The following is a 15,106-nucleotide window of genomic DNA, read 5'->3' as shown; positions in this document are numbered from 1 at the left end:
GGGTCAGGCAGCATCTGTGGAGAGGCCACTCCACATCCTTCCTGTAATTGGGCCACAAGAATTCTTTAGTCATAGTCATACAGCATAGAAACAGGTCTTTTGGCCCGTCAATGTGCCATAGAAAGCATCTTATCAGGATGCATCGTAGTACGGTTTGGGAACAGCTCCATCAAAGACCACAACATATTACAGAGAGTTGTGGATGTAGCCCAAACCATCACACAAACCGATATCCCTTCCATTGAGTCCATCTACACGTCACGCTGCCTCAGCAAGGCCACCAGCATAATCAAGGACCAGTCTCACCCTGGCCAATCCCTCTTCTCCCCTCTCCCATCAGGCAAGAGGTACAGGAATTTGAAAATGCATTCCTCCAGATTCAGGGACAGTTTCTTCTCAGCTATTATCAGGCAACTGAACCATCCTATCAACAACTAGAGAGCAGTCTTGACCTCATCTACCTCATTGGAGTCCTTTGAGCTATCTTTAATTGGACTTTATCAGACTTTATCTTACACTAAAAGTTGTACTCTTTACCCTTTATCTGCGCACAATGGATGGCTTGATTGTATTCATGTATAGCCTTTTCTTTGACTGGTAGCATTCGAACCTGACACTGTACATGTGACCATAAATTAAACTAAACTAAACCAAACCTAAACTAAACTTGTCAATGCTGACCAGGATGCTCCATGTATGCTAATCCAACCTGCCCACGTTTGGCCCGTATAAAGCTTTTCACTGTACGTCTGTCCATGTGACAATAATAAATATATCTCTCTAAATCTGGAGAATGGATGAGTTTAGAAGGATGAGGTGGGACCCATTGAAACCTACCGACTAGTGAAAGGTCTGGACAGAGTGGATGTGGAGAGGATGTTTCCAGCAGTGGGAGAGTCTAGGAAGAGAGGCCATAGCCTCAGAATAAAAGGACACACCTTTAGAAAGGAGATGAGGAGGATTTTCTTTAGTCAGAGGGTGGTGAATCTGTGGAATTCATCACCACAGAAAACTGGAGGCCAAGTCAATGGATATTTTTAAGGTGGAGATTGATAGATTCTTGATTAGTATGGATGTCAGGGGTTATAGAAACATAGAAATTAGGAGCAGGAGTAGGCCATTCGGCCCTTCGGGCCTGCACCGCCATTCAATATGATCATGGCTGATCATCCAACTCAGTATCCCGTACCTGCCTTCTCTCCATACCCTCTGATCCCCTTGGCCACAAGGGGCATATCTAACTCCCTTTTAAATATAGCCAATGAACTGGCCTCAACTACCCTCTGTGGCAGAGAGTTCCAGAGATTCACCACTCTCTGTGTGAAAAAAGTTCTTCTCGTCTCGGTTTTAAAGGATTTCCCCCTTATCCTTAAGCTGTGACCCCTTGTCCTGGACTTCCCCAACATCGGGAACAATCTTCCTGCATCTAGCCTGTCCAACCCCTTAATAATTTTGTAAGTTTCTATAAGATCCCCTCTCAATCTCCTAAATTCTAGAGAGTATAAACCAAATCTATCCAGTCTTTCTTCATAAGACAGTCCTGACATCCCAGGAATCAGTCTGGTGAACCGTCTCTGCACTCCCTCTATGGCAATAATGTCCTTCCGCAGATTTGGAGACCAAAACTGCACGCAATACTCCAGGTGTGGTCTCACCAAGACCCTGTACAACTGCAGTAGAACCTCCCTGCTCCTATACTCAAATCCTTTTGCAATGAAAGCTAACATACCATTTGCTTTCTTTACTGCCTGCTGCACCTGCATGCCTACCTTCAATGACTGGTGTACCATGACACCCAGGTCTCGCTGCATCTCCCCCTTTCCCAATCGGCCACTGGGGAGAAAGCAGGGGAATGGGGTTGAAGAGGGTAAGATAGATCAGCCATGATTGAATGGCAGAGTGGATTTGATGGGCCTAAATAGCCTAATACTGCTCCTATAACAGATGAACATGAACAGCACACATTTACTCCCGATGCGGCCTATCCAAAGTCGTCTAAATCTGTAGCAGGCAAACTGTCGCCTTTCAGCGATTCTCAGAGCAATTAATCAGTCTTGGAGACGGTGGGAGATCAAATCACTTTCCCCGGCCAATCTCTAATGCATGGGTCTGAATCGCCGAACTGTGATCTGTCTTATGATTGAAAGGTTTAATTTACTGGAGCCACCGACACAGTAACATTATTAAACAGTTAGTGTCTAGCTGTAGAATTTGTCAAATTTAGAACCCTCACCCCACAAATCTAAAGAGGGTGATAAATGGCCTGGACTATCTTGCCTCTCTTCCACCTCTCCTCCCCGCACAACCCATCCCCCATTTTATTTTTGTAAAAGGTTCTGTACCATTTCATACCTCTAGTTTCCCTCTCCCCTTACTCTCAGTCTGAAAAAGGGTCTCGACCCGAATCGTCACCTATTCCTTTGCTCCAGAGACGCTGCCTGACCTGCTGAGTTACTTCAACATTTTGTAACTATCTTTGGTGTAATCCAGCATCTGCAGGTCCTTCCTACGCATAGTTACTTTTATCTATTCCAGTTCATCATCGGTTAATTATCTTTTATCTGCTGGATGGGGTTAACTCTGGACTGTTCAAATTAATTATTTCATTTGTTGTGTTAATGTTAGGGTTGGGAGGGAAGGGGTTGAGGTTGCAGCAGTGAGCTGCTGACTTGTCTGATCTGCAGCAGTGGCTAGTTGGTCTACCGAGGCTTTTCAAACTAAAGTTAGAGGGCGGAAACAGCCGCCTCGGCCCGGCGAGTCCACACCGACCACCCATCACCTGTTCACTTTCACATCCACTCCCTACACACTAGGGGCAATTCACCTACAACCTGCCATCTTTGGGATGTGGGAGGAAATCAGAGCACCTGGAGGAAACCCACGGGGGGAGAACGTACAAACTCCACAGCAGACAGTGCCCAATGTCAGGATCAAACTCGGGTCTCTGGCACAGTGAGGCAGCAGCTCCACCCGCTGCGCCACTGTGCCGCCGACTCTTTGACTTTTCTGCGGGAAGGAGGCGTTGTGTTGCATTTGTGAGATTTTATTCTGTCACCCTCCGCCATGCTCAATCATTCTCAGGATGGGAGCAGTTAAAGCCCTTGCGTGGTGTGAGATGGGGGCTTGCTCCAATCCTTACTGGGTTCTAAAACACCACTTGACCTTCTCCACAAGATTCAAGTCTAAATGTATTTACACAGTGAACGCAGCATTTGTTTTTCATCATGGATTATCCTGGAATAGTTTAGATCAGTTTAATTTAGAGGTGCAATTCAGAAACAAGCCCTTTGGCCCACTGAGTCAGCACCAACTAACAATCCCCATACACTAGTTCCATCCTATACACTAGGGACAATTTACAACTGAAGCCAATTAATCTACAAACCTGTACATCTTTGGAATGTGGGAGGAAACCGAAGCACCCAAAGAAAACCCACGCGGTCATGGGGAAAATGGGCAAACTTCGTACAGACAGCACCTGTAGTCAGCATCGAACTGGGTCTCTGGCGCTGTGAGGCAGCAACTCTCCCACTGTGCCACTGTGTAACTTTAAAGATGCAGCATGGATACAGGCCATTCAGCACCCCAAGTCCCTGCTGGCCACCAAGCACACATTCGCACTAGTTCTATCTAATCCCATTTTCCCATCCACTCCCTTCAAATTTGAGGCAATTTACAGAGGGTCATTTAAGCTACAAACCAGCACGTCTGTGGGAAGAAACTGGAGCATCCGGAGTAAACCCACGCGGTCATAGAGAGAAATTGCAAACTCCACACACAGACAGCGCCTGAGGTCAGGATCAAACACTTTACCGCCCAAGGATTGGCCAACAAATGCTGGTCATGCCAATGATGCCACAAACCACTTTGAAAAACAAATCCATATTAACATTCACGACAGTAAATTGTCTCCATGTCCCAAAGGCAATAGTTGTTACTCTGATTTAATTCAGCTCTTCCCACGGAATCTTCCAGCCTCTACAGAGAGGAGTCCAATTTTTAAAAATCTACTGTTGCCATCGCAACAAATAAGTTATATTCAAACAAATTTAATTAAATTTTACCCACAATGACCCAGGGAGGCACTGTGGCGCAGTGGTGGTGTTGCTGCCTTACAGTGCCAGAGACCCGGGCTCGATTCTGACAACGGGTGCTGTCTGTGTGGAGTTTGCACGTTCTCCCTGAACCACGTGGGTATCCTCCGGGTGCTCCAGTTTTCCCCTACATCCCAAAGATGTGCAGGGAGAAGGCAGGAACGGGGTACTGATTGGGGATGATCAGCCATGATCACATTGAATGGCGGTGCTGGCTCGAAGGGCCGAATGGCCTACTCTTGCACCTATTGTCTATTGGGATTTGTAGGTTAATTGGCCTCCGTAAATTGACCCTAGTGTGTGGGGAGAAAAAGAATAGGTAATGTTTTGGTTCTGAACCGTTCTTTGGACTGAACTGTCACCTATTCTTTTTCTCCGGAGATGATCGCTGAACTGCTGAGTTACTCCAGCATTTTGTGTGTATCCTCAGTGTGAACAGGTGAACGCTGGTCGGCAAGGATGTGGTGGAACTGTTTCCATGCTGAATCTTGCAATCAATCAATTCAAATCAATCAATCAATCAATATATTTTTTACCTAACAAACAACTATCCAACTCATTTTTCAATTGATCCCAGTTTTTTTTATGGAAAGAGAGCTCCTGATTTTGTGAGAAATGCCTGGTGTTTATACTTTACTTTAGACTTTAGAGATACAACGTGGACACAAGCCCTTCTGTCCACTGAGTCCATGCTGTCCCTATATCCTGTATCTGTACACTGTGGCCGGCTCGATTGTAATCATGTATAGTCTTTTCGCTGAATGGATAACACGCAACGAAAAAAGCTTATCACTGTACCGTCTTTCACACCCTTCTTCAGACTGAAAGTAGAGGGGAGGGAACTGGAGGTAAGAAAAGGCCAATGTAGCGGAAATAGAGTTTGGGGATAGGGCCAGTGTACGGGTGGAACCAAAGATCTTCGCTATAAGATCTTTGGGTGGAACAGTGATTGTTCAACGTACCCAACAAAGAGGCAGGCAAAGCTAGGGCCCGTACGAGTGCCCTTGGCCACGCCTCTGATTTGGAGGAAGTGGGAGGAGTTGAAGTTTAACTCCCCTTCCCATTCCCATTCCCGTACAGACTTTCTGCAGACTCAATCTTGATCAGTCTGAAGAAGGGTCCTGACCTGAAACGTCACCCATCCATGTTCTCCGGTGATGCTGCCTGACTAGCTGAGTTACTCCAGCACATTGTGTCCAAAGCCAAAGCAGACCAGACCAACCTGTCCCCCGACATTCACTCTTGTGATGAATGATTTGAACGACACTCTCCCACACAGATGCATGGCCACACTCCTGGCTTTTGCTCCAATGATTAATGTGTTAATTAGAGACCAATGCAGGCTGTTCATTAACCCTGAGGCAATGATTTTTCTCCTCATGAATTATGCTGCTTTGCCCTGTTCCCGCGAGCATTGGTGCCAACTGGAATTTGCATACAGTCGCCATGCTAGGGGACAAGATAAGCTACTGCATTTTACCGGCAGAAAAAGGGATTTGAATGAATGCCGAAGATAGACACAAAAAGCCGGAGTAACTCAGTGGGTTAAGGCAGCATCTCTGCCTGAGAAAAGGAATAGGTGATGTTTAGACTGAGAGGGAAAGGGAAACAAGAGACATAGTCAGTGATTTAGAGAGATATAGAACAAATAAATGCAAAAAGTAACGATGATCAAGGAAAGGTGGAGCCCACAATGGTCCATTGTTGGCTGTGAGCTCGGTGATAATGATACACACAGTGAAGGTAGACAAAATTGCTGGAGAAACTCAGCGGGTGCGGCAGCATCTATGGAGTGAAGGAAAGAGGCAACGTTTCGGCCCGAAACCTTGCCTCTTTCCTTCGCTCCATAGATGCTGCCGCACCCGCTGAGTTTCTCCAGCAATTTTGTCTACCTCCGATTCTCCAGCATCTGCAGTTCCTTCTTGAACGTACATACAGTGAAACGCCACAGGACCATGGTGCACACCGAATGCTGGAGTAACTCAGCGGGTCAGGCAGCATCTCTGGAGAGAAGGAATGGGACCCTTCCGGTTTTGGGTCGGGACCCTTCTTCAGACTGATCAAGATTGAGTCTACAGAGAAGTCTGTATGAGAATGGGAATGGGAAGGGGAGTTAGACTCCAACTCCTCCCACTTCCTCCAAATCAGAGGCGTGGCCAGGGGCACTCGTACGGGCCCTAGCTTTGCCTGCCTCTTTGTTGGGTACGTTGAACAACCACTGTTCCACCCGTACACTGGCCCTATCCCCAAACTCTATTTCCGCTACATTGGCCTTTTCTTACCTCCAGTTCCCTCCCCTCTCCTTTCAGTCTGAAGAAGGTTGTGAAAGATGGTACAGTGATAAACTTTTTTGTCTTGTGTTATCCATTCAGCGAAAAGACTATACATGATTACAATCGAGCCGAGCACAGTGTACAGATACAGGATATAGGGAATAACTCTTAGTTCAAGATTTTGGACGGCACGGTAGCGTGGCTGTAGAGTTGCCGCCTTACAGGGTCAGAGACACATTTCGATCCTCACTACGGGTGCTGTCTCTTCAGAGTTTGCACGCTCTCCCTGTGACTGCGTAGGTTTTCTCCAGGTGCTTCGTTTCCTGCTCGCACTCCGAAGATGTACAAGTTTGTAGGTTAACCGAAATGTCACCCATTCCTTCTCTCCAGAGATGCTGCCTGACCCGCTAAGTTACTCTTGCATTTTGTACCTACCTTCGATTTAAACCAGCATCTGCTGTTCTTTCCTACACAGACTACAGTAAAACTAGTACAACAACTAGGATGGGGGAGGGATGGAGAGAGAGGGAATGCAAGGTTTACTCAAAGTTAGAGAAATCAATGATATGATCAATTGAATGAACCACTTACCTCTGCTACAGTAGATGCAAATACCCTTAATTATCCACTGGGTAATTTACTTGTTATTTTTCCTTTTTCTCTCTTGCCCTCAAAGAACTAATCCCACACTCTCACATTGTCCTAGCAATTGTTTGTTGGGTGGTAGGGCCGCTGCCTCACAGCGCTAGAGGCCCAGGTTCGATCCTGACCTTGGGTGATGTCTGTCTGTATATGGAGTTTGTACGTTCTCCCTGTGACTGCATGGGGTTTCCTCTCTGGGTGCTCAGGTTTCCTCCCACATCCCAAAGACGGGTTCAATTCTAACCTCAGCGGCACTATTATTGTTTGCTTGTTTTAATGTGATTATATGTGTGTGTAGGAAGGAACTGCAGATGCTGGTTTAATCCGAAGATAGACGCAAAAAGCTGCAGTAATTCAGCATGACAGGCAGCATCTCTGGAGAGAAATGGGTTACATTTCGGGTCGAGACCCTTCTTTAGATATATGTGTGTGTTGTGTGTGTGTGTGTGTATATATATACACACTGAATTATTTTTTTCTTGCTTATTATATTGTTTACAGAGTTCCGTTTATATATTCTGTTGTGCTGCTGCAAGCAAGAACTTCATTGTTCTATCTGGGACATGTGACAATAAAACACTCTTAAATCTTGATCTTGATCTTAACAGATGGGGCCGCTGTCGCTGACCTTTGACGAGCCCACCACACTCTGGAAGTAGCTGCAGCCGCCTTCAAAGAACGTAGACTTTAGGCCCGTTTGGTGGAGAGGGGAACCAGGGAGAGGCATCTTAAAGTGATCTGATGTTGACATCATATGCAGAGGGGAGGGGGTGGCGGTGGAGGGGTGAGGGGGATGAAAAGTAATGTTTCAAAATGGGGGGTTAGGAGTTTAAGAAGCAACTGCAGATGCTGGAAAATCAAAGGTAAACAAAAGTGCTGGAGAAACTCAGCGGGTGCAGCAGCATCTATGGAGCGAAGGAAATACTCTCTCTCTCAGACTGGGGGGGTTAGGATATCACACCTCTCTCTCTCTCTCTCTTTCTGTCTGTCTCTCCCTCTCACACATGCTCGTACACACACACACACTATCTCTCTCTATCTACCTCTCTCACTTTCTCAGTCAGTCTATTTCTGTCCCTCTATTTCTCTCTGTCTGTCTGTCTGTTTTTCTCTCCATCTTCCCTCTCTTTCCTTCCACCTCTCTTTCTATCTTTATTTCACAAACACTCTCTCCCTCTCTCTCTCCCTCTCCCCCTTTCCCTACCTCTCGACCCTCTGATGCAGACAGACCTGGGCACGTTCATGCCTTATTTATTGCGCTGGCATTTATCTTTCAGATTAACTTGCCCCCAGTGAGCGCCGTTGCCAACAGTAGTGCTGCACGAGCGAGAAGCCGTCCAATGGGGAAATCATCATTTACATTGAGATTCAATGTCATTCGGAGCCTTGCTATTTACCGAGGGATAAGTAAATTGCATCGCGGTTTTACACGCCGTTACCAGGATGCAGAGAGAGACAGAGAAAATCTACGGGACGTTGGCCTTCATTAGCTGGGACTGAGAATTTAAAAGCAGGGAGGTCTGGATACAAACTTCTAAATCATTGGTCTGCATGCAGATGGAATATTGCAAGCAGCTGTGGTCAACATACTGACAAAGGACATGAATGTCGGAGACTCATAGTCATAGAGCACGGCAACAGGCACTTCAGCCCAACCTATCCATGCCGCCCAACATGCCCCATCTTACCTATTTCCATTTGCACACATTTTGTCCATATCCTTTCAAATCTTTCTTATCTGGCTTGTCTCCAGTTGGTTCAGAATGCTGCTGCTCGCCTTTTAACAGGGACTCGAAAGAGGGAGCACATATCGCCAATTCTGGCATCCCTACACTGGCTCCCGGTGCACTTTCGGGTTCATTTTAAGATACTGTTATTTGTTTTTAAATCTCTGAATGGGCTCGCCCCGCCTTACCTCTCTGAGCTGCTCCACCCATACGCTCCTGCCTGGTCAGCTGCTCCTGGAGGTACCGAGGTCTAGTCGGAGGTTCAGAGGGGATAGAGCCTTCTCTGTTGCTGCTCCGGCACTCTGGAACACCCTGCCGTTGCACATCAGACAAGCCCCCTCACTGTCCATCTTCAAATCCAGTGTTAAAATGCATTTGTACTCCCTGGCTTTTGACCATGCCTGAGGCTTTGCTTCTGTTTGTGATGTTTTTGATGTTTCTTTATTTTACATGTCTTTTCCTACTATTTCTTTTGATTGTTAGTTTTGGTGTGTATTAACTTTTTTGTCAATGATTAGTGATGTACAGCACTTTGTTGCAGCTATGTTTGTTTTTAAAGTGCTCTATAAATAAAATTATTATTATTATTATTATTATTATTATCCATAAAATAGAACAAAATGCCGAAGTAACTCAGCGGGTCAGGCAGCATCTCTAGAGAAAAGATGTAAGTGACGTTTTGGGTCAGAACCCTTTTTCCAAGTACGTCTCCAAGTGTCTTCTAAATGCTGTTACAGTACCTGCCTCGACTACCTCCTACATATAGCACAGGAGGTAGGTATATTGTTCCATGTACCCACCACCCAGGTGTGAACACGTTGCCCCTCAGGCTCCTGAAGTCATAGAGGAATACAGTATGGAAACAGGCCGCTCGGCCCAACTTGCCCATGCCGACCAAGATGCTCCATCTACACTGTGCATTCATCCTAACTATTCCCCTCATGATTTTATACACGTCAAAAGATCACCCCTCATCCTCCTGCACTCCAAGGTATAAAGTCCTAGCCTGCCCAACCTCTCCCTATAGTTCAGGCCCTTGAGTCCTGGCAACATCCTTGTGAATCTATCCAGCTTAACGATGTCCTCGTAAATTCATACGTCACAGGGCAGCCCAGTGGCGCAGCGGTGGGATTGCTGCCTTACAGCACCAGAGACCCGGGTTTGATCCAGACTACAGGTGCTGTCTGTGTGGAGTTTGTACGTTCTCCCTGTGACCGCGTGGGTTTTCTGTGGGTGCTCCGGTTTCCTCCCACACTCCAAAGATGTACAGGTTAATTGGGTTTGGTAAAGTTGTAAATTGTCCCTAGTGTGTGGGATAATGCGAGTGTACTTGGTGATTGCTGGTCGCGCGGACTCGGTGGGCCGAAGGGCCTGTTTCTGCGCTGTATCTCTAAAATCTAAAGTCATAGGAGAAGAATTAGACCATTCAGCCCATCAAGTCTACTCTGCCATTCAATCATGGCTGATCTATCATTCCCTGTCGATCCCATTTTCCTGCCTTCTCCCCGTAACCTTTGACACATACTAATCGAGAAATATAGCAGTGTGACCAAAACCACACACACTTCTCCAGGTAGATTGTAATCATGTATTGTCTTTCCGCTGACTGGATAGCACACAACAAAAGCTTTTCACTGTATCTCCATACGGGTGATAATAAACTAAACTAAACTAAACTTGGGACAATTTACAATTTACAGAAGCCAATTAACCTACAATCCGGCAGGTCTTTGGAGTGTGGGAGGAAACCAGAGCACCTGGGGAAAACCACACGACCACTGTACAAACTCTGTACAGACAGCATCTGTAGTCAGGATCAAACCCGGGTCTCTGGTGCTGTGAGGCAGCTACTCTACCGCTGCGCCACCATACTGCCCTCGATTGTAGCTATTGTGGTCATCGATCATTCTGATCGAGGCCAAGTGTAGGCGCAGGAGACCTAAACAGATTGTTGCTGATAGTTTGTCTGTGTACCACCGGGAGATTCAGGGTCTTGTCACCGATCCCGGCTCCACCCGGGCCTGAAACATTCTCCTGTTCAAGGAGACTGAACAGCTGTTCCTTCCATTAACATCACCTGCTCCTGTGCCTTAGGCCCAGCTCCTGTGGTCCTGAATGATTGCTGGATCCTGACCATGTTACCCTTCACTGCTGTAACAACAGAGACATCTCCCTACATCTTCACCAGCACCGTACAGCAGCTTACTGGCTTCAATCATCTGGTCTGCACATAGAGGCAAGAATCCTCCCTCCTGGTGCCAGTTTAGTTGAAGTTTAGTTTAAAGATACAGCACGGTGGCATAGCTCATCGAGTTGCTGCCTCACAGTGCCAGAGACCTGTGTTTCATAAGACATCGGAGCAGAATTAGGCCATTCAGCCCATTAAATCTATTCCGCCATTCAATCATGGTTGATCTATTTCTCCCTCACAACCCCATTTTCCTCCCTGTGTAGGAAGGCCTCCTGGTGTTTATCATTCGATTTGTTTAAAGTGTCTGAAGATAAAAGACAGAAGGTGAGATTTATTGGGGAACAGTGTGTGTAGATTCTAATATCTTGGTGTTGCCATTTCATTTGACTGTGTTATACCATGAGTGATTTGCTACTGTGCATGCTTAGAGGGGAGGCAATGGTGGAGGTGCAATAAACGGCCCCCAAATTATCGAGCAGTAACTCTGAACCTGAAGAAGAATGTAGATACAGAAAGAACTGCAGATTTCTGCTGGTTTATACCAACGATAGACACAAAATGCTGGAGTAACTCGATGGATCAGGCAACATCTCTGGTGAAAAAGTATTGGTGACGGTTCAGTTCCGAACCCTTCTTCAGACCAAATAAGGTTTCCGACCCGAAACATCACCTATTATTTTTCTCACGCAGATGCTGCCTGACATGCTGAGTTACTCCAGCATTTTGTGTCTATATTCTCATTCTCCTGCCTTCTACCCATAACATTTGACCCCCTTCCCAATAAAGAAGGGTTCGATCCTGACCTTGGGTGCTGTCTGTGTAGAGTTTGCACGTTCATTGTCTGATCGCATGGGTTTCCTCCCACATCCCAAGGATATGCGGGGTTGTAGGTTAGTTGGCCCTTTGTTAAATTGTCCCCATTGTGTATGGAATGGATGAGAAAATGGGATTACATAGTAATGTGAACGGGTGATCAAAGGTCGGCATGAATTCGGTGGGCCGAAGGGCCTGTTTCCATGGTGTTTCAAAAATTTTTTTTTTAAAAAGCATGGAAACAAGGCCTCGGCCTACTAAGTCCATGCCGACCATCGATCACCCGTTCACACTAGAGGGCCATTTAACCTACAAACCTGTAAGCCTTTGGCATGTGGAAAGAAACCAGCACTCCCAGAGGAAACCCACGTGGTCACAGGAAGAACGGGCAAACACCACATAGACAGCACCCGAGGTCAGGATCGAACCAGCGTCACTGGCGCTGTGAGGCAGCAGCACTACCAGCTGCCCCTCCGTGCCGTCCTGGGTTGATTCTTCTGCTAAATATGTATTCATTTCAGGTGAGTTTGTGGAGCTCACAGAGCTCACATTTGAGAGCTCAGGCAGACTATCTTCTTTCCATATTATCCAAAGAACACCAACATTGACAACACAGCCTGCTCTCAGAAATCCATTGGCAGTGTTTTCACCTTGATGCTAGGAGTGAAACGTGGAACTACAAACCCACCAGTCAATGCTTCATCACAGCATCAGTTAATCAATTGGTAGCATTTCCCACCGAGGTGAAATTCTGCTCTTTACCATCTGCTACTGGCTAATTAACGAGTTAACACTTTGAGTTAACAGCTACCGTAATATAGCTTATTTTTTTTGCTGAGATTTCTGCAGTTTTGCATCTTTAAGGATCTGCTTCTAGATATCATCCACAAACTGGACAAATATTAAAGAGAAAACAAACAGAATCGAAACTGCTTTGACTGTAGCGGTGGTAAGAGAAAGCTCCTATTTAGCTTAGTTTAGTTTAGTTTAATTTATTTTAGAAATACAGCATGGAAACAGGCCGCCTGGCTCACCGAGTCCATGCCGACACGCAATCATATAACCGTACTATCCTTACACTACGGAAACAGGCCATCTGCAGATGCTGGAAAATCGAAGGTACACATAAATGCTGGAGAAACTCAGTGGGTGCAGCAGCATCTATGGAGCGAAGGAAATAGGCAACGTTTCGGCCCGAAACGTTGCCTATTTCCTTCGCTCCATAGATGATGTTGCACCCGCTGAGTAAACTTCAGTCCCTTTTCTCATGTACTGTCCCCTTGTTTGAATCTCCCTACTCTCAGTGGACGAAGATTTTCCCAATTAACTCTGTCAAACCCTCTGCATCTTTGGAAAACGTATCAAGGAAGCCTACTATTTAAGAAGGAACTGCAGATGCTGGAAAATCAAAGGTAAAAAAAATGCTGGCGAAACTCACAGGTGCAGCAGTACTAAGCGAAGTACAGGCACAGCGCCGAAACAATAGGGTTTCGGCCCGAACCCGGGTCCCTTTCACTCGCTCCATAGAGCATGTTGCACCCGTGAGTGCCTTTCTAAAAAATACCAGACTTCTATCAACATCCTAGTGCAATCAATGCAAATCCATGTTATTCCAATAAGAAATTATTTATTCCAAATAGAAATTAAATCTGGAAGGAGGAATTGGATACGTTCAGGTACATGGTGACGAAACATAGAACAGAGACCATAGAACAGTACAGCCCTTTGGCCCACAGTGTTTGGGCCGAACATGATGCCAAGTTAAATTGATCTCACCTGCCTATACACGATCCATATCCCGCTGTTCCCTGGACTTCTATGTGCCTATCTAAAAATCTTTTAAATGCCATTATTGTATCTGCCTTCACCCCCACCGTCCCTGGCAGTGCATTCCAGGCACCCCGCCCATCCTCTGTGTAAAAATTCAAAGACTAGAGGGCATCACTTTAACGCAAGAGGTGCGAAGTTTAAAGGAGAAGTGCATGGCACCTCTCTCCTTCAATTCCAAGCAAGATTCCATAGTTAAAACATGTTCATAACTTCATAGGTTATAGGAGGAGAATTAAGCCATTCGGCCCATCAAGTCTATTTCTGCATTTAATTGTGGCTGATCTATCCCATTCCCCTGCCTTCTCCTCATAACCCCTGACACCCTTAACTAATCAAGAAACTGTCAATCGCAGCCTTAAAAATACCCCATGATTTGGCCTCCACACCCATCTGTGGCAATGAATTCCACAGATTCACCACCCTCTGACTAATGAAATTCCTCCTCATTTCCTTTCTAAAGGTAAGTCCTTTTTATTCTGATGCTATGCCCTCTGATTCTAGACTCTCCCACTAGCGGAAACAACCTCTCCTTGCTATGTTAAGCATCATTGAGGCAAGTAGGTTACACATTAACCCAGGATCCCATTACTCTCTGTGTAAAAACCAAGACCATGGAGAAACTATTTCTTGTTCCATTGTCAGTGCAGATGACAATTAAACACTTTTGAGTCTTGACTCTTGCGTATGAGTACATGGCAGTACCTCTGGGAAGGTGGGGGGGGGTCTGAAAGAAGTAATTGGTTCACGTCTGATAACCGTGGGGTAGGCCCTGGCCAGCCACGTGGGAAGCAGAAGCTCCTGGTGAACCACGGCCATACCCCGACAGCAGGCCCGGCTCACCCACCGCGGAACTGGGAACCCACCTGGAGCTCAACCAAGGCTCGTCTCCTGCCCCGCCCCGAAGACCAGGAACCAGAGAGGAGCATGAAGGGGGTTGGTGACAGCAGCGGACGTTGGACAAAGGGCCTTTTTCAAGATGGTGCCGGACGGAAGAGAGGTATTGTGTTGCCAGGACAATGGGCCTTTAAAGCCATGATGAGACTACACTCCTTAAGAACTTTGAAACTTTGTGGGCACCAGAAATGTGGCGACTCTTTGCGTACTATCTTGGTGAAGTCTACTATTACACTACAATCGCTGCACTTTTGTACTTATCTATAGTATGATTTTACTGGATTGTATGCAAAGCAAAGAATTTCACTGTACCTAGGTACATGTGATAATAATGTATCATCATTATCATCATCATCATTAAGAAACTGTCAAAGGGAAGAATTTGCGCAGGAGATGGTGAAAGAATGGAACTAGCCAATTGCTCTTACACAGAGCTAGTATGGATTCGACAGGCCAAATGGTCTCCTTCCCTGCTGTAAACATTTGGTGACCCTGCGGAGATAGGAAATAGTTGCAAAACCAAGTAGGAACATACTAATTTTGCTTATTGCGACATTTCGCATTGTGAACATGGCATGCAGCAATCCAGCACGGGATCAATGGGCCGAATGGCCCCCTATGTCTTAAGAAGACGTTAGAAAT

At 46.1% G+C, this 15,106-nt stretch overlaps 1 protein-coding gene across 1 annotated transcript in view; it reads right to left on the bottom strand.

Moving 5' to 3' along the window:
- Nucleotides 1-14,386, bottom strand: part of pnp4a (purine nucleoside phosphorylase 4a) — a 61,044-nt gene extending 46,658 nt beyond the window's left edge. Inside the window, exon 1 of the mRNA XM_055652733.1 lies at nucleotides 14,317-14,386. Coding sequence (XP_055508708.1) covers nucleotides 14,317-14,386 — 70 coding nt within the window. The remainder of the gene's footprint in view (nucleotides 1-14,316) is intronic.
- Nucleotides 14,387-15,106: the final 720 nt, after the last annotated feature.

This window comes from Leucoraja erinacea, chromosome 21 (assembly GCF_028641065.1).
Source record: "Leucoraja erinacea ecotype New England chromosome 21, Leri_hhj_1, whole genome shotgun sequence".
In the NCBI taxonomy this organism is placed as follows: Eukaryota; Metazoa; Chordata; class Chondrichthyes; order Rajiformes; family Rajidae; genus Leucoraja; species Leucoraja erinaceus.
The sequence above is the reverse complement of the archived record's forward strand: the minus strand, read 5'-3'. Positions and strand labels throughout refer to the sequence as shown.